We start from the raw sequence: 21,121 nt of genomic DNA on the forward strand, positions 1-21,121 counted from the left end.
ACCTGGAAATATTTTCATTTGTCATGATATTACCTAAAGGCAGAGCACTGGCAAGAAGAGGTGTCATCTGACAAACTTGGAAGACTGGAACAACCCCTTCTCCTCCCTCCCTTTTGTGACCTTTACACTCTTCAATTTAGTTTTCCAATGCAGCATAAATCAAGTGATTTGAGGCTCTTCAATCATAAATAACCTCTGTCAGGTTACTGTGTCAGTCTTTTAAGAGGACAATGCTAACTCGCTGACTGTCCAGATATGCTGATCCTGCCTCATGCCATATGGCTGTCCTTCTCCTCTCTTCTATCTCCTGGAGTGTTAGCCCCCTGCACTCCAGCTGCCTTGCAGGAAGGGGCAATGCACCTCTTAAAAACCTACTGCCTGCCTTCATTCAGACCTATGTTTCCTCCTTCAGGTTGAGGAGGGCTGCTGTAAGTCAATGGAGAGTTCACCACAGAAGAGAGGAGACCAGGATAGTGAAAGTACTGAAAGAAGGTGGGTTACTCACCAGGCATGTGTTAGTGGGGAATATAGCTTCCCCCCCTGCCAAGAACAGGCACTGAAGCCAGAGAAATTTGGGAATGGGATGTGTGTATTTCCATCCTCTCCTATACTCCCCCTAGTTATCTAAACTTACTTTTAATGGGTCAGTCAACTTTATTTTGAGTAATAGCTTTCTGCTGCAACTTAAAGACCCATACTTCAAGAAAAGTGAACCCAGAAAGGAAGTCAACAGTGATAAGAGAGTTGATATTTTGATATTTTCCATATGTAGCAAGAATATATATTAAAAAAAAAAGCACAGATTATTTCACAGAGAGTTCAGGAGGCCTTTAAAACAAACCCATCCTCCAAACACTAAAGAGAAATACTCGGCAAGAAACCAATTCAACAGTAAAATAAGAGGTTAGTGTGCAGTAGGGGCAAAAATCCATATTAAAACCACACACTACTATAGTATTTATTATGACTACTGCCAATAATCTTCTACACTATGTTATAAACTCTGGAGCCTATCATATAAAAACTCATCCTTGCTCCTGAATCCCCCTCCCCCGCCCCAAGCAATTTCTAATACTGTAAGCATTTCATGGTACGCTGTATCTGTTTACGTCCTTTTCTTACACTTTTAAAGTGACAACAGTGCTGGGGTTACTTGTCAGAGGTCACTTCTTGTACTTGATCCATGAAATTACACTAGCACACATATGCACTCCCCAAATCATATATGCAGCTATTCTTCGCACTGCCCTCAAAATATGCTTGAGGCTTATTCTGTTCTCAATTCAACCCTTGAAAAATATTCGTTCATCTAATACCAAATGTCAAACAAACCCTTGCTAGAATCAAGAAGTATTAAAAAAAAAAAAAAAAGTACAAGCATCAGCTCCTAGGATAAAAACAAAACTTTGCCTGCTTAGAGAAATAAAGAGAACCCGAAAAGCAATCTAAAAGTGGGACTACAGAACACTGTGTCATGTAGAGACAGCTGAGGAAGTTTAAACAGACTGAATGAAATGCTTCCAGGAATATAACCACATTAGCACAGCCTTCTAATTAGACTAGCTTGCTATGATACTCAACAGGACCACTTAGCTGAGCCTGAGTCCTGAACTGATACAACTGTGTTGTGTCCACTATCTAAAATCACTCATTCAGCACATGCTTGGGCATCACTGGACAAGATGGTATAAATGCATAAACACACCTCAGGATTCAGAAAAAAAATCGCTGATCCTCAACTTTTTACCAGATCTAGAAAAGACTTTCTTGTTCTTCTCACATTATACACATTTGTAAACACCTTTCAAGGAAGTCTTTGTTTCCAGGTATACATTTGGAAATTACATAAAGCACTGCAGAGATTCATGCCATTTGGAAAAATCCCAAAGAGAGCCCAGTTGACCTGGACTATCCCGTAATTAGATGCCTGACTGCATACTAATAATACAGTTTGCTGCAAACTTTGGTCTTACTAGTAAAAAAGGATATAAAACAGTTTTACCTACAGGGGTTTTGGTTTTTGTTTTTAAAACCCCAGGGTAATGCTTTCTAACAAAACATCAAAATGTTGAATTAATCTATTATGGCTACAGTGGTCTGTAGCCATAATATGGCTACAGTGGTCTGTAGCTGTTGGAAGTTGTTCTAATTATAGACAGTTTTGGAAGTAAATTCTGATGAAGTTTTACAGACTGAAGAAAATAAGATGCATTGACATCAAAGGACTAAATGGAGACACGGAGTAGTATCATAAAGAGTAATATCATAAAGACAGAGATATGACTGAACTGGTAGTGGTTTTATGCAGAATATTTCGCCCTTCGATGTTGCAAAGGGGAAAGAAAAGAAAAAAAACCATCACAGCAAACCCCGTCAAACTTGAGGCAACCAGGACTTCAAAGTATTCAAGTAACTGGACAAATCCGGCAGTCACTGGAAGGACGAGGGATGGAACTATGTCCTTTCCCTTACATCCCCCTTCAGGCACAATGACGGAGGGAAATCATCTGTCTAAATCCCATCTTACTACCTCTTTTCTTTCTTAATTTACTGTCATAGTTACCCCTTTGAACAGCAGAACTCAGTCCTCAAAACTGCTACATCAAAAAATCCTATTACAACCTTAATTAATATCTAGGCAGGCTCATTTGGAAGAGGTGGCTTTTCTTCATGTCCCTATAGGCCCAGTGACCAAATCACCTACCATAGCATACAAATGATAGCACTGCTGTTTCACTCTCCTACTTCCAACTGCTTCAGTCCCCATCCTTTGCACAGCAAGAATGAAACAGAAGCCTGAACTTTACACTTTACTGTTTTTGTTGGCCTGAATTTACTTTTTTACAGTATTTTAAAATCTTTATATGTTTTTATAAAATCCCTTCAACTTGTTTTTGAGGCTTATAATACTTGTGTTAAGTTACGGGATATTAAGTTGATGTAAAGATGTGATTCATTCCCTTTGTGCTTAAGATCATGCTGCTTATGCAACACAGCATAAAAAGATGTGTCTGGGAAAGACATTAAAGTAGAAATCAATCTAATTTTCTTCCTTCATAGAGGCAGAGTCCACCCCTACCAATCCTTTCTACTCATTCATACCACAAGATTGTAAGCTACATAGAATATAGGAACATCAGAGCTTAAATATGGGACTTGTCAAACGCTAATGTGCTATCTCTGAAACACAAGTGTCCTCTGGGGAAAACTATTACACGTATTTCTGAAAGAATTTTTTTTTCCATTTCATTACGCAAAACCCATAAAATGATATCCTCAGTTTCCAGAGCATCTCATTAGAGACAAACTCAGAAAGGCAGATACATTGTCCATTGTTTGGCTGTAAAAATGTTCCATGGGCAAAACACCCTGAATAGATGCTGCAGCACTTATATTCTCAAGGTATTTCCATCTATACTGTGAAGGCAGTGGTTAATACTAATAGGAGTTGGCTGGACTACCGACATTTGGGAAAACAGTGGGGGAGGTGGGAAGAAGAAATAAAGTGGATGCAACTGATACAAGGTATACATCAGGGAGGAGAGAAAGCGAAAGACAACAGTAGGGCATATCTACCTCAGGTTGAACTTTTTTCTGGCAAGAAGAATCAAAACAGGAACTTTCAGCCACTTAAAAGAATGAAGCTGAGGTTCTGCTGTTAAAAAATAGCATTCAAACATTTTCTAAAGAAACTTAAGTAGCACTTGGGCATGGGATCTGAAATTTGACAAGGGCTTTCTTGGTGCCAGAGAAGTCTGTTTTGCTGCCCAAATTTTAACCCACCCACATTTGGATAGTCAGGAAGGTCCTGAGATATCATTTGTATAACCTTCTCAGCAATGCATCCCTCCAAATGTTCTGCCTGCACAGTGGTACTCCAGCATAGTGCTTCTGGAGGCCCAAGCAGCCCTTCCTTGCAAGCTGCTCCTCTTGACAGCTCAGGATGCTGTGATGTTACCTTACAGATGACTGCAATAACAAAGTCTCCAAGACATGGAAAAAGAGTCACCATCTCCAGCAGGCAAAGGATTAAAACTTGTACCACACTATCCTTTGTTAGGTTATCTGACTTATAGCTAAGCAAATCAAACACAAAGCCCAAGCAAGGATCAGAAGAACAATGATAGGTGGAGGAACCCTAGTAATGTAATCAGTGGAAAAAACTAATCAGTGAAAATTAGAGCACACTGAATTGGCTGTTTCCTAAGACCGTTCAAGGGGAAGGATGAGACCATTGTCCTTGGTGTGAAATGCACCAAGGTGAGTCAATGGGGAAACTCTTTAATCAGAAAACTTTGCAGACAAAAGGGGGTGATTGCCTACAGCAGCACAGGACTCGTCATGGGATGTAGGAAGAGCAGCATTTTGGGACAGTGTAAAATTTATGATGGGATTTTTGAAGGGGATTGTGGGAATGTGTAAATATTGTTAGGGCATGTTTAGTGGAAGAACCAAAGATGGGGAAAGGAAGTAATCAAGGTGGATTGAAGAGGAACAAGTGTGGGGAAAAATGGAGGGAAAAAGGGAAGAAGGGGCCGGTTGAGTGCAAAGGTACCTGGTCAGTAGCTTGTCTGACTCAGCTCTGGGCTTCAGCGCCACAGTCTGTCCTCTATTCTCATTAAATCTGATTTCTGACTACCTTCTGTGTGGGTGTGCTCTCTGCTCTAGATGTGTATATATGAAAACTAGAGAGCAGGAGGAGAGGTCTGAGTGCCAGCAGCTGGAGTGAGCTCTGAACCTCAGGGGCTCATGGACTCAGTGCTTTCTCTCTGCATTGACCTGTCTGGCTGGGCAGACGTGTAGCACGAGCGTGCACATGCTACCTCTAACATCCTTCTCATACAGAGACTGAATGCTTCACGGAGTCACAACTTGGAGCAATACCCATTACTGTGAGACAGTAACTATATTTCATTTTAGCTGATTGTCAGGACAAATATAATGACTGTGACATCTTTGTGGAGAAGTCTCTCTCAATAATTTGTGAATGTTCCACCTACAGACATACTTTTATGTTAAAAAATAAAGTATCAGAAACATCATTCAACGCACTAAATAACGAGCATTACTAGCAAGTATCCTGCTCCTCTGATTAGACAAGCCACAGATTTTTTGTTCTCTCCAGCTTTTGTAATTTTAAGCCAAGTCAAGCCCCTCTCCAAGTATGTTAGATAGCTTTGTTGCAATGTTCTTCTTGTTTTAAATCCAACACTGATGCAGCATGGATTCATTACAAACAAACAAACAAAAAATCTTACCTCCAAGCTGTAGAGATATTTGAAACTGTTTTTCTGATTGGCTGCCTCTTCCACAGCTTGAGCTAATTTTACCGCTCCTTCACCACCAGCCGACCAGTGATTGCAGGGCACAGCATCAAATGCTCCAGATTGCTTTGCAATCTTACACACCAGATCAACCTCAGCAGGAGAGTCAGTTCTGCCAACCAAACAGTTCTGTCTCATTATTTTGTTTAATTAGTTCTCTTTTATAACCTTATATACTTAGCCATATCCTACCATCAGCAGTTGTAAAGCAAGTCTATATAGAAATTGTGCCACATACATAATGAATTTATATACAGCATATGTATTTGCATGTTTCAAGAACACTTTTTGTAATTGTTACAGCTAATTAACACGGAATATTAATATTTCCATAACAGTATATAATTTTTGGGTGGTTTTAAAACCTTAAGAACAAGCTAAGGATTTAAAGGTCTTTATATTCATGATGAAAAAAGGAAATTCTTTAATAGCTTCCTTTCTTCATGCCAAAATTGATTAATCTAAAACCCAAGAAAAGTGTGAAATTTGAACTGTGCATTTACTCACAAGAGTAATGAAAGAATAGACTTACTTGAAGACGTTTAGAGCAACCACAACAGGAACTCCAAAGAGCTGAGTAATTTGAATCTGTTTCTGTAGATTACAGCAGCCATCAGCTACCAGCTGGAGGTTCTGTGCAATTAAATAAAAATTAATGGAAATGGTAAGACACATCAAGTCTTCTCCAGCCAAAGAATTTTCCATAAATGAAACTGAACATAAACAGTGCTGAGGATGAAAGCTGCAGGCAAGTAAAATGCTTCCAGACAAAAATATTTTGGCACTTATCTTATTAATTCTTATTTCAATTAATAAGCAACAGACATATTTAAGTAACTAAGCAGTATCCAAAATTTGTACATGAATGTATTGCTCTTTTCTGGGACACAAGACGACAGTGAAGCTGATGACTGGTTGCCTGTCACAATTGTGAAAGGGCTGTTAGGCTCTTGTTTGCAAAGTCTATAAACAAACTACAGTAGTGGGGTGGGGTTTGACATACAGATGTGTTAGGTGCATAGTCTAATCTACATATACATATATATCCCAGATAAAAGCACATTACTGGATTTCCTTATTTAGTGTTTTATCTCACACTTTGTAGGCCTTGTGTTAATTGCAACAACACATATATCCTTAGCCTGATAAAACCAAAAGACCAGAAGTTGTCTCCAGCGAAGAGACAAAGAAAACAAACCCGTAGAATCCACTCGTTTGAAGAGTGACATCCAACACCAGACGTGAAGCACAAACAGATTAAACCTGTTGTTTAATGAACAGGTTAAGCTATCATTAGTTTCAGGGAGTGTCTTTGACCCCTGCACCACTCTGCTCTTGTGTTGCCATAAATGCCTGTATGATGGACTGGAAGGAAGAGCTGATCAGTCTGAGAACCTAGTGGTCCTGGAAAAACTACTGAAAAAAAGTCATTTTTCAGCTAGCTCAGTTCCTCAGTGCAACCTACCATGCAGGCACACACAAGAGGGATAACACCAAGTGGCTGGGGGAAGATGAGATGGCTTTACTTGTTGGCAATGCTTGTTAAAGGTGTACACTGAATGTCAGCATTAGAGTGTGCTATTGTCAAACCTGAGGCTGCAGCTCGCTATCCAGCCAGAGGAATGAGAAGTTCTGATTCTCCATATACCACATTATTTTGTCCCTTTAAACAAAAACTTCTCCTAAAGTTTTATAACAGTTCCTCTTACCTCTTCTGTGTATTCTTTCTTCAAGGGGGCACCAGCAGTTACCTGGGATAAACAATTGAAGTCATCACACACTGACACTGGTCATAATCCTAAATGGTCAGAACTGCACTTTTCATTATTTTCTATACTGCCAGTCTGCACATACATTGCACACAACATCATAGCTTGACTGCAGCTTCTGTTTTATTCCAAGTTATGGAATAGTTTTATTCCAAGTACATGGAGAATAGCAACACTTCCTATTGTATTTGGGTAGCAAGATACAGGCAGTGACTCAGCAACTAGTTGTAAAAGATTAGAGAGGAGGCACTTGGATCCCATTCTACATGCTTAACAATGCACCAGCAGTGTGAAGACAATGGCCAGCAACCTCCAACAGCTGGCTGAAGGAATAACATTAACATAGATGACTAGAAGAGGAACATCATCTTTGGGTGTCCTGTAATTACTGCCTATGGCAAGGAACTGCATGCAAGTGATTTACTTTGCTGGAAAGTACAAAGGTATACAAACAAGGAGTATCACCAGGATACTATACTGAGTCTTCAAGGACCACATACATCAATCCCAGGCACTGGACTTAGTCACTTTTGTCTCAAGCATTGGTCTTGGTCCATTTTATAGTTAACCTCCCAATAAAAGTATCTGGTACTCTACATGCCTCTGTGATGCATTATGTAAACAAATGAAATCTTTATACTTCTAAAGACACAGATCAGACAGAAATAGACTGTTATTAAGACATATTTAAGACCTATTTTTGCTAGATTGACTGATAACACACCTGACAATATACCTGCCTTGATACGCATGGAGAAATATAATTAAAAATAAAGAAAACTTGTGTTAGAAGTGGACTAGAATTATAGAAAGTTATATAATTATGTCAACCTGAAAGACTGAAAAAGGACATCTCAGCTTTAGCTCTAACAGATCATTAGCTAAAAGGGAGACCACGCATTCCAAAATTTTGTGGCTGTGGAAACAGCTCTGGTATTTTCATGCAGTGAGACTGTTTCCCTGGCAGCATCACTCGCACGCTGCTGGGCAGATGAAAGTGTTTCTAGAAATTAAGTGTCTATCTGCTCCGCTAGCAGAGTCCAATCTGATTGTATGACTGAGGAGTACTTATACAATCAGTAATCTGTACAAGTCTCTTTGTGGCTTAAATAGCAAAAAATTATACACTGGTGACTTTTGGTACACTGGGAAAACACTTGCACAATTTTATCAGTTACCTTAGCATCCCTGAGGGAATTAACCTGAGCAGATTAGAAGGACAGAAGGGGTTTCCATTATTGAAGTGAAAGAAATGTCAAAACCTTCACTACCAACGTTCCCTACTTCCGCTCACGTACTGCAACCCGAACTCTTCTCATTCCTCCTCAGCTGCCAACTTTTCCAGCCTGCAACTACTTCAGTGTGCTTACAAACGCTATTTCAAAAGGCAGGGAAAAGAATATATATACATATTATAGCTTTTTTAAAAAATGCAAACAAACTTCCCTCCCTCAGCAAGATTTAGTACTTCTCCAGAGCTCTTTCATCCCTCTTCTTTCATTTGTGCCTTTCCATTCCTGCATTACCTTTGGAGGTAAACATCTATTTAATGAGGTAACTCAAGAGGGATATCTAAATACTGCCCCATAAGCTACCCCCAGTATTTCTTAAACCAAGATATTTTACTTATTTCAAATATTAGCAACAATTTTGTTTTCCAAGAAAGGTGCAAAAACTTACATTTGGCCCACCTCCATGCATCTTCAAAGCCCTCACTGTAGCAACAAGTACAACCACACTGGGAACCAAGCCAGAGGCTCTGCATTTGATGTTGAAGAATTTCTCCATCCCAATGTCAGCACCAAAGCCAGCTTCAGTTACTGTTAAACATTAAAAAAACAAAACAAAACCACACATAAAACATGCTTTCGGTTAAACACTGGGGGATATTTCTACTTTAGCATACAGTGCACTTAAATATACACCAGTACTCAGTTTTGAATGAACTTTCAAATAGAGGTCTATTTACATTACTGAGTCTGATTAAAAAACTATTCCCAACTCAGAAATAAATTCTCTTATTCCCGATATGTACAAGAAGTCACCAAAAGTAGTCACATGGGGAAAAAACCCCAAGCAATCCAAATTATTTGGAATCAAAGTCTTTTAAAAACATCTAGTCCTCTAAAATAGCTATCTCTCTGTAATTATATTTATTTAAAATCTTTGAAATTCTTACAGATTGAAGACTTCCCTACATTATTTCTCCTCCCTTGATTTCACTGAAGATGTGCTTTCATCATAATTAATGGCCCTAAATTCTCCTTGGTTTGCAGAACTTCTGATTACCTCTTGCCTTTGTGGAACAGATGTTTAATTATAAATACAAAACAGCATTTACAGTCTCAGTGTTGAAGATACTCTTAAACAGTGAACTCTATAACGGGACTTTGCACCAAAGAAGACAGACATGAATTGAATGTGACTCAGGAAAAAAAAAAATCTGTGCAGAATTAGGATATGCCTGGCAAAGTACTTTTAGCAGACCTACAAATAAAAGAGAAGATAATCTGTATTAAATTATGTCAGTCTCTTCAGAGATAATTTGCTCTGATTTGTCAAACATCAATTATTTCAATTGCCTCTTTTAAAACCCAAATAATTTCTTTTTATTAGAAAACACAAGCACACAGCAATTCAAAAATTCAAGGGATTAAATCTCCTGTTGGTTGAAAATTTGCCGATGTAACTATTTCCCACCAGAACACACTGAAGAGTCGGGATCAACGCGTGCCTCTGGAAGATGTGAAGGGACTTTCAGCCAGACAAGTCAGGGTGGGAAAATCACTTGCTTCAGAGGCTCCTAGACCTGACTCCTAGTAGGGCTGGTAATGCGGACCCGTAACCCCAATCAGCTTGCAAAAACTAGTAAATTCCCTTTTCTTTCTCTCCCTCCTGCCAGCAGTTTTGACTCTTATGCTTCGAAGGGGACCACAAACAGCTGATTGAACATTTCCGGGCTGGAAACCTTCAGCAGGGTCAAGGAGGAGGAGGTGCAGATCAGCTCTGCTCCTGTGGGAGAAAGTATCTTTCTGTTGGCAGCCGATGAGCTTTAGGAAGTCCCAGCCTTTGTGCATTTGTCCTCACCCCACCAGTCCTTTTCCACCCCTTCGTTTTGCACAGGCTGAAACAATTGCCTGCGTGGCTCTGGTCAGAGGGAGGAAATGGCTCCTGGGGCTGGGGGAGGAAGCAAGAGCTGGCAAACAAGGGGGTGGGCACGCGGGGGAGGAGCAGGGACCTCTTGAAATAGTAACATGGCAAGTGTCATGATTAACATTCTCCAAAATCATCATAATAAGTATATTATCTGTTTCTGAATAGTCCTGAGAAAAACAGACATACCAAACATGGGGGAGGGGGGGTGGGTGGGGGGGAAAGAGGTTTACACAAACACAATAATTCACAGGAACAAAGCTTATGTCAGGATAAGTCATATTAAAAGCAGAGCCAGGGATCGTATGTCTGCTTTCCAGTAACCCCCATTCTTCTTCTCCAGTCTCCTATGTGGCACAGCGTGATTAATGAGAACTCTGAGTCAGGAACATATAACCACGATCAATCTTTAATATAAACAACAGATAAACTACCAAGTACTTGAGAGGGTGGGAAAATAATTTGTCTCTTACAGAGATTGCCAGCGTATACACATAGCAGTCTCCTAACGTTTCCAAACAGAGTTTCCAGGGAGTTAATCCTTTTCATGCCAAGCCTTTTCAAGGGTCACTTTTCCTTTGAGAGAGGGGGATTGCAAGTCTACCTTTCAGTGAGAGAAAAGCAGAGATTTCAGCCTTCCAGCAAGCAGAGCAGCAGCACACATAGCACTTCAGGGCTCTCGGGGAGGTGCTCGACACCCTTTCAGGCAGTCTCAGCAGCCAGCACAAATGCCCAGGAAAGCTGTACCAGGGTACTTATCCGGGTAGCTGTGCATATTCCTCTATTCTTTGTAATGCCTTCCTTTGATATGGAGGGCAAAATGCACATTTGCCTAAACAACCCAAATCCTATATCGATATTTGGAAAGCTAACAGAACACTGGTGTTCACTGAGAGTGGGGGCTACAACACGGAGAATGGGATTTCTTCATTTGAAGCAGAGGAAAGGGAGAGGAATGTTGGTGCTTTCTCCAGTGTGAGGAAGGAAACAGGATGTAGTAGAAAAGCTGCCTGGATGAAAGCTGCTAACTCCGTTTTATTTCCTCAGAGGGACAGTGAGAGGATAGGGTAATATGCCAAGCTATTATATTTTAAAATCTTTGTGGTGAAACACTTAATACAATTACTTTCAGATCATTTCCTGCTTTCATATGAAAGCGTCAATGAAAAACAAATACAGACTTTAAATGGGACGTTTCAAGCTAGTCTACATTTAGAGATTATGAGATAAAACAGCTAATCAATTTAAAAGTAACAACAGAAATTTAAAGTAACACATGGGTTCATTTATTTCGGTTATCATTTCTCATACATGGTTTGTCAACAGAAGGCAATTACAGATTACCGGTGAACTGACGAAGATTTTGGGAACAAACATCTACCTAAGCAGATGTGGTCTGCTGTACCTCAACTGAAGGAAAGTTTATGATGCAACCACTACTACCTGCCTACGCAGAGTCTTTACCCAGCTTCAGCTCCCCTCCCCGAAAGCCTCTTCATCCTGTCCCCTGCAAGTGGCCGTTTGCCAGGCCCACGAATCCCTGCTACCTGGGCTGCTGCCCTGCAAGCAGGTAGGGGGTTTGTAATAGACGTGATGATGCTGGCATGATGTTAACTGCTTGCTTTGATTTCCTGGCCACATAGCAGTTCTAATGAAAGTCAAGAGGTAAATGATTTACCTTCAGCGAGCTCATCGAAAACATACAGGTATTTGCACTTCCAGCCTGAGAATACAACCCCATTACAACATATGCTGACCCGGATCAGGGATTTTACAGTCCTAGGCCTTGCTTTGCATTCCAGATCCCCTTCTTGCACTGACAAGACTGGACAATGTTCTGGACAAGTACTAAAAGATTATTTTCTGGATATACTTTTCAGTGAGTACAGCTCTCTGGACTGTCTCACTGCGTGGTCATCTAAAGTGCAAAACCTAATTCTACAGATACACTGCTGTTTGATTTTATGCTTCAATTTTCTAGCCCAAGTATCATAAGGAACATTAGAATGAAGATTAAAAATTAAAGTTTCATGTAACAGCAGTGCATTACCATTACATTACTTTTAATAGTGGGCCATAGGTCAAATCTAGCAATTAATATACACACATATATCAGAAGTAAACTGCATCAAAATGCTCCAATAAATTCAAATAATTTATTCTCTGTAAAGATCCATGTGAGGAGACCAAAAGCTGGGCTCATCCTAACACATCAGGGTAACTGGGGAATCTTGTTTCAGAACAACAGCAGGCAAAACAAACACAAAATTACTGTAGGTCTTTCTACAGGTCATTTACATAACATCTACTTCACTCAGTTCAGCTACCAAAATAACTCATAAACCATAGTCTTTGTTCAGAGCAAGAACCCAAAAATATCCAAATCAGGTACAAAAGGGGAAGGAGAAGCTCATAAACGTGGAATTAAGCAATAGCGATGATGAGAAGTCTGTCAGGTGGTGTAAAGTCAGAACAATTAACACTCTTCACTGAAGTCTCTAATTCCACTTCAGGGTTCAGGCAAATGAACAAATCACTCTGATGGTTTTTTTCTTGTTTTTAATTACCATAACCTCTTCATGGAATTACTGCCTTGCCAAGCACATCTGGGAATATTTTATCACCTATGCATGACAATAGCTGAAATAGTCAGTGTCATGGTTTAAGCAGCTAATTAGATTTCATCGTCATGCTTAATACAAAATGTAATTTTTCTCTGCCTAAAAATCCATCTATCATGCTATAGCTGCATAAAGTGGTTCCACATTAGCCTCACATTTACATACTGCTTAAAAGCCTTACAGAAAGTGATGTTTAGAATTTTTTAAATGATATTTCACCCACAATTGAACTTCATGTAAACTGAGGGCAACTTCTAGTGAAAGTAGCTTCTCCCTAGTCAGCCCTTTCTATCAACAAATCAATGTCAAAATAAAACATTTGTACTATAAAGGCCCAAGTCAGATGCATACACATGAGGCGAAGCTTTAGGACATGAATTGTGAGCCTGGATTCCTGAACAATGTAAAAGGAAATGGAAACTCTGAGCTGCAAGCTGCCATTTACTCCCCACATGTAAACACATCTGTTCTGGTGCAGCTGTCTGCTGGTAAAGTCAGGAAAAGAAGAGTTCAAAGTCACAGAAGCACATGAACTGTGAACCTGGAGCTGGAGGCATGCGAGCTGTAAAGTAGTGATACGTTCTTGTTTAAGTGAAAAATACCAAGGTGCACAACCGCCAAGATAAACCAGGATGATCAGTGATTTATCTAACAGGATATCATATTTTTGTTAGTATAGCTAGGGATGAATAAACCAGATGTTTGTCCATTCTGACTCTGGCAATTTATCTGATGTGAACTTCCATTATTATGACTGATTTTGGAATTTAACAGATACTTTTTTTCTTTTTCTTTCCTTTTTTCCCCCTCCCTCCTAACAGAGGGATTTTTCCTGTTCATTTTTCTTCTGACACATTCTCAGATGACATGCAACCCAGGCACTTGCTGCTACCACCGCTGGACACGAAGTGCAGCAGAAAACTACACATGCATCTATTAAGGCTGAACATTTTTCATGCCATGAAGAAAGCAGTTTGCATCAGCTATCAAAGTTTTTACCTCCTCACTGGAGGCAACAGGTACTTTTCACCCTTTGCTAAAGAAAGATGCCAGGGCAATATGTGCTCTGCAGAGGTACGGGCACTGGAGGTTCCTGACTGTTGACCACCACTCCATGCTTTTGACTGAACCAGCAGATATGGCAGTCCTGGCTTAAGCCAAAAGGATCACACTTCTAACAGCTATTAATGGGTTTTCTTCCGCAAGAAGTCCTGACCAAAATGAACTTTATTCTCAGAAAGCAGATCATATGAAGTTATGTTCAATAGTAGATTACTATTCACTTGAGACTCTCTGTGTGGAAGTCTCTCCAAACGTAGACAGAGAGCAGCCCACCTGCACGAGCACCCCCAGAAAGACATGCTATAAATGCCTGGTTTCTGGTTCCACCGGCGTACCCTCTAAGCTGCAATACTCAAGCTCTAGCGCTTGAGACCCCTCCTGATGTAAATTTATTTGGAGGAAAAAAATCTCTCCTGGAAGCTTTCAACTTCTCTACACAAACAAGGTATGTCAGCTGAAAACAGAGATTTACATTCAAGTACCCTGCCATCATGCCCCATGACAGTAGCAGTTCAATTCATGCTGCCTTCCTCCAAAGGAGGCCTGTCTCCAGTGGCTGAGAGTCTCGGGCCGCAGCCCACTGTCACTGCCTCCTGGCAGCAAGGGCTGCACGGGGAGCTCGGCTCCCAGGAGTACACTTCATCTAAGTGCTGATTCCCTTGGGACCCTGTAACAAGCTATTTCAATCTTTTGCTCAGAAACATTTCTTTTTCCGTGAGAGATGAATTTTACTATTGAAATGCAGAGCAGCTTTAAATGAGAAACTAAAGGTTACAGCATAACCTCTCACAGTTATTAACTTTAAATACTGATTGCTGTTAACTTCCCAAGAGCATCCCATACATTAAAACAAACGAACAGGCACAATGACTCATACAGATTATTCCCAGACTACAGACAAAAAACTAGCAGAAAGTTCACTTTATTTACTACAAGCCAGACAGCTGAAGATAACTCTTAAATCTCGATTCTCTCACAATTAAGGATACAATTCCTCTGTGGGTTTTACAGGCCTGCTTACACACGTATGCTGCATCTGTCGGATTTGAAATTCAGGGGGGGAATCAAACTGAAAACTCCAGGAGCTGACAGGAGTGGCACTGTGTGACAGAAAGCATGCTCCGCACATCTCCACAGCTCTGCTTGCCTCCCCCTCTTGAAAAGACACAGAAGTGCAACTGCAGTGATTCCTGCCTACAAAGCACCAATTTAGGGCATGGCTTTACACTGTGGCTGAACCAAATGAGCACCCTGCCTTGCTGAAAGGGCAATTCCTGTTCCCTCTTAATTCTTCCACCTTTCTCCCCTGCTCCCTCCCTGCTGTCCAGACTTCCCGCAGGTTTTGGCACTCATCTAATTGGAAGGTAAGCTGTTGGAATTTGCTAACCAGAAAATAAACAGAAAAACACAGAACCAAAAAAAGTATTTTTTTTTCCACTGGGTTAGATTTGAATCAGCTGAAGTGAGACCAGATAAGTGTCTGAACATGTTCAAACAAGCAGCAAAAGCAGACAAGCAGAAGCCAGGGAAGGAAGGGAGATGCATTTCAACAGTGGAAAACTGTTAATTCATCCCTAGCCACCTTGTCAAACCATACTCTGATATTTCAAATGTAAAATTTGACGTCTTCTCGCAGCTCACTAGTAATGAGCTCATTATTTAGATTTATTATTACAGATTAAAAACCTGAAGACGTCTTACAAACCACAAACAATTCATTCTGATAGAAATAAAGTGAGCTGTATGTGGCTTCATGGGCTACATGTTTCTCTGAATCCCTCTGCTAAGCCTGCTGGGTTTTACAGCCACTTTCTCTTAACTCCTGTGTCCTATACTCATGTAAAGGCCCATAACTCATAGGGTAAGTGTTGGCCCCTGACATGAATTGTAATGCATAGCTGAATACACTAACCAAATACACACAGTTCCTCCTTTTCTAACCTCCTTCTGTTACAATATGAACTAGAAAATTTCAGACAAAAGAACTGTGAATTTTAGGTTGCACCCTTTTACCATTCATAGCATGTTTCCTTTGAGGTAATAGAGTATCATTTGCTCATAACACAGATGACCACGTTTTTAAAATGGAGCACAATTAATGGCACAGGAATAAGGCAATTGTGTTATCTCATACTTAAGAGATCATCATGGCCTTTGCCAAAGAATTATTAACCTTCCGGTAATTACAAAACTAAAACCTCACCGCTTTTTTATTTGGAGTTGCGGGGAAGGAATAATTAACACCAGCACTGATGGAACTTCATTTAAGGCCATTCTTCCACAATTCCCCAACTGCAAGGAGTATATTAACGTATGGTACCCACAGTATTACCCTAAGTGCTTAAAACAAATTTCATCACACCTAAACCATGTTTCTCTCTGGGTATCTCACTACCAGACTTCCATTTACTTTCACTTTTAAAAGATCCAGTTGGCTGAAGCTCCTGCCACAAACACACCTTCCATCAAACCGAAGCTGCTCTCTGTTGAGCTCTCAGGTTTTGGCCCCTCCTACTCCCCTTGGAAGAGCTATGGAAAATGGACTTTGAACATGCTTTGAGAAGCACTCATGTTACAAGCATCTGGAAAACACTGACTTCAAGAGGCAGGCAGAGAGCCTGAAGATCTCTTCCCTGGAAAAGTTCTACCCATTTCATCAAATGGCCATGAAGTAACACCTGCCTTAGCACAAATATTGCACTGATTCATGAAAAAGGAAAGAGAGGATGTAAAGGATCTTATTCTTGAGACAGAACACCACTTTGCCCTAGAAGATGACATACTTTCTAAAGAGCAGCACAAATACAATCAGGCAATGAGTACGATACAGGTAGTGAATGACGAATACATAATTTTTTGCAGCCATACAAGACACCCTCAGAGACTATCACAACTCAGAGACAAAATCCATTTAACCAACCACCACCACATGCTGGGCTGTGGGTGTTCATGCACTCCCACATGCCTTCAGATAGGCACGGCTGTGAGAGGCGGTGAGGCCAGGAAATCACCTTGCCAGCCACATGTGCTCCGCCTTGTTCTAGTCAGGAAACAAAAGTGCCTGTGCACAGATGGTGGGAGAGTGGTGTCGGCTGAGGCTATAGTAGATGCCACACAACAAAGAGCTGCCGCTGAATCCGGATGATCAATGCTCCTGTCACTTGGCGCAATCACCCGAGGCATGCCAGGCACGGAGTCATCAATCACTGCAGTGTAAGCCTACCCCATAATGTATGCAACTATTTGCCTTGGGCTGCTGCCTTGTTAAAACTCCCCCAGACTCTTTACTGAGGCACACATTTTGAGAAGTATTCCCCACTCTGCCCTTCTAAAATCCTGGGGAATGCCCGGTTATTATGATAACGATTTCACCCATGATTTAGGCACTGTCTTTTCAGCGTATGCATTCAGTGAATCCTCCTCCTAGGAGGAGGAACAGGTTCTGGTTTTGTTTCATTCCACTTAGTCTTTGCTAGGAGACAGAATGCTTTGCCTTCATGATTGGCCTAGGAGGTGACACCAACACCGCTATTTTTGACAAAACTACTGAGCCGTGTTTTAGAAATTCATGGAAAAAGGCATCTCCTGTTACGTATCCCCAGGAAGAAGAGTAGTCCACTGCACTAGCAGTTTGTCTTGATGAAAAAATGGCCTAGTGCAACATCTGATGCAAAGGCTGTAAATTACTCTACAAGACCATCCCGAGAGCTTAGCTGGAGAGCTCTGTGCTGGTGGAAATTCTACAAAGAGTGCAATACATGTTTCAAACACATACAGAATCTAAGATATCAATACACAGAATGACTTTCCATAGAGAGAGAAAGTGCCAGATACTGTTAGTAGTACGTTAGGAGATGGGGAAAAAAAATCATTGCAGTGAGAACATGCAGCATAAGCCACAGAAGAGCAGACAAGGGTAAAAGAAGCAGGCAAGTAAAGCCCACTGTACTGCACAGACTTTATGTAATAGCCACATGCATGGAGAAATACAGCAGGAGCAGCTTTGGAAATCGTGGAAGCTTTTCAGGTGTAAGCCGTCTAATACCTGTTGCAGATAGGCATTAGTTTGGTTGTAATCACCTATATTTTTAAATTAAACTCTACAAAGCCAGTATTTGAACCTCTACTCAAAGTGTAAGATTGATGGCTTGTGTCAAACTTATTAATATGTATTTGCTGTTTTCCCTATAATTTTTGGATGAGGAAAAAGGACTCAGCTGGTTAAAACTGCTGTGGAAAATAACTGTGTCTGTTGAACCATATGTGTGTACATATGTGTAATCTATCTTATAGAAAGAATTACACACTGAGGAGAGTGAAGGTACTAAGGTCACACACCAACAAGTACCACATGGAGAAGGATTTTCCTACATGGATTTCACAATTAAGAACACAACCAAAACCAAAATCAAACCAAACCGTAATTCTGCTAGTTTACAAGCCAAATAATTTCAATTGCTCATGGCTAAGCCAATCCTTCAATGCCTACTGTGAATTTCTCCACTTAACCACATTACCATTGTTGTAATATTTGTACATTATTAGTGGATCCTCCTTTACTAAAGATTATAAGCTATTAATTTTTTTTCCAGTTCCTCTTCATAATTGCCCATGATCTTGTCATCTCAGCTATTCTTTCGTCCTTGACCCTCCCCTGCACTTTTGTGCTTTTTCACTCCTCGTGCAGCGAAGGACCCCAAACCATACACTGAATTCCTAATTGGCTGCAGGAAAAGCTGAACCTGCAACCCTTGATTTATGAAGCTGTTACTCAGCCACTTGGGAGCTCTGTTTGAGATGCAGTAGATGAAGGCAGTGGATAGATGCAGCATCCTCATACATGTAAAGCATCTGCTCTGTCCCTGAAGCTTCATTCCCACTCAGAGCTTGCTGTTGGGGCTAAGCTGAAGATGTGTTACAAGCATGTTCCTTATTACTGCAGGATGCAAAATTGAAGACTTTGAGATTGTCAGCTTCAATAAAGCTGTCAGCATAGCAAATCAAGGATAAAGGGACCAACAAAAAGACCCAACATATAAGAGACAGACAGGCCACCCAAAATTTAAAAATAGTTGTAACCCATATTTTCTCTTACTGTATTGGAATCTGTTTTCTCAGTCAAATCAAATGAATTACACAGCAGTTATATAAAACTGCAAAAATAAAATGACAAGGTCAGAGCACCAAACTGACCCTGCTATACCATTTAGGATATTAATCTTTTCTTTTAATGTATTATTTTATATAATCAGAGAACAGTCTCTGAACACTTTCAAATACTGTCAACATCTGACCTTCAAAAGCACTTTGGCTATTTGCCAAAGCAACACTCTTCCCATTAACAAATCATACTGGCCATACATAACCTAGTATTACTTGCAATCTAATTAACATGTTTAGAAATGGTTTAGAAACATATTTATATCCCTAGTCATTAATTCTTGGTATTTTTCTTTAAAGCTAATCCCACCAGGTCATAAGATCAGATATGTAAGCAAACCTAATTTCTGTTTTCAAAGAGAAGTAACTATTTAGAAATTCTCAGCACAGAATAACACATATGGTCTGTAGTTTGAAAATTTAGAAAACCCAACAATTTGAGGTCAGTGTACTTTCTGAGAAATCAGAAAGTATTTTTCTTTTATATTGTCTTATCATACAGTACTTCATAAATTTTATGAGGCAAAACAAAACACCTACAAATAAAAATCTTAGGAACCCTCTGCATGTGCATTTTTATTCTGAGAACATCTAAAGACATACCTTAACCTTTTCCCCAAACCATGACATTGTTTCAGTTGGGCTGGTAGAGAGGGTATCACAGGATGAGAAGAAAACATTTCAGAGTTCTGATCCCAAAGAAGACAATGTAGCTTTGAACAATTCTCCCTGAGATGCCTATTAACTGAGCTCTCAGTGTGCATGTGTTTATGGAATACCAGTGGAAAACAGAAAATCAACTCTGCTAAATATAAACTTGTACTAGATTATATTAAACCTCTGCCAACCGTAATTGCCATAATAAAGAATGGAAATACACATATTTATGTCTTTACCATGTTTCACATTTGTATTGACTTCTCTGGAGCCTTGAAGATTTAAGCCAACAGTTCACAAAGTAAATACACATATAAACAAAAATTGCCCCCTCCGTATTTGTACATTATTAACAGTTTTAATTATAAAAGCTTTCAGAAAACACAGCAGTCTTGCCTGCAGATTCAGAACAATGGCTCAGAAAATAAAAAGCAGAAAAAAGGTTTCTCCAACATGATGGAAATGTCTGAACAAACCTAAATCTTACGCAAGTAGTCCATAAAAAGAACATTAGACTTCAGTATCAAAAAGCCAGTAAAACAAACAAACAAAAAATCTAATAAAGAGCTTTCATTTTCAAATGATATTAAAAATAAACCATCCACTGAAATTAAAATTCAGCCTTTGAAATGAGACTTGAACTCTTTATGCATACTCTGCCCTGCTGACCCTTGCTAAAGGGTGTAAGTCAATATGAAATACTCACAAATGGAGAGAGGATGATGGATTTTCTGCCAAATAACCCTAAGCAAAAGTAATGCTGTTAGTTAGGGAGCCTACTTTTATTTCCTTTGCCAAGTGATAAATTAAGAGAACTTCCTAGTATATATGAAGTTTTACTGTTTGCATTTTTTTAACCTCTGGTTCTTCTCTTCTTATAAATAAAAGCAATAAAACCAGTAGGTAACAACAGAACAAAAGGAACTGATTATTTGCTTCTTAGGAGTTTTAAAACCAGGTAAGATTGCTAACTGGAGGAGGGAAGGGAAAATAAATAGGACAGAAGTTGCAATGTCATCAGTTTCTACTCAGTGGAATGGTATATTATTTATCGGGAACTGGGCAGTGCCTCTACTTTCTGAATGAATGACAGATCCTTCCTATCTATTTTTACCTCTGGATAACTGTCCTGGGATCGAGAATAATGGACAGCCCTTAACAGTTGTACACACCTTACTTTTAAGTTATGAATGTCATTGACAGAGGAAAGAGTTGTGTTAAGCTCTAACATGTTGCAGAAGAGGTCAGCATACGGAGCATTAAAATATCATGTCAGCTTGTCAGTGAATTCCTGATGCATGTTTAAGTACTGGCACCTGCCATGGCTTTACAAACGCTCTGTTACCTTAAAGTTCTTATTACTGTAGTGTTTGGC

At 39.9% G+C, this 21,121-nt stretch overlaps 1 protein-coding gene across 3 annotated transcripts in view; it reads right to left on the reverse strand.

Moving 5' to 3' along the window:
- The window catches only part of MTHFD1L (methylenetetrahydrofolate dehydrogenase (NADP+ dependent) 1 like), a 160,970-nt gene that overhangs the window by 61,160 nt on the left and 78,689 nt on the right, over positions 1-21,121 (reverse strand). For all 3 annotated transcript variants that reach the window (XR_012041534.1, XM_072856110.1, XM_072856109.1), the window contains 4 exons: positions 8,774-8,913; positions 7,034-7,075; positions 5,857-5,957; positions 5,259-5,436 (listed from right to left, as the gene is read on the reverse strand). Coding sequence is in view for 2 of the 3 variants with exons in the window: in XM_072856110.1 (XP_072712211.1) it covers positions 5,259-5,436; positions 5,857-5,957; positions 7,034-7,075; positions 8,774-8,913 (461 nt within the window). In the remaining variant the exon portion in view is untranslated. The remainder of the gene's footprint in view (positions 1-5,258; positions 5,437-5,856; positions 5,958-7,033; positions 7,076-8,773; positions 8,914-21,121) is intronic.

The sequence above is a fragment of the Ciconia boyciana genome, chromosome 3 (genome assembly GCF_034638445.1).
Source record: "Ciconia boyciana chromosome 3, ASM3463844v1, whole genome shotgun sequence".
NCBI classification, from domain to species: Eukaryota; Metazoa; Chordata; class Aves; order Ciconiiformes; family Ciconiidae; genus Ciconia; species Ciconia boyciana.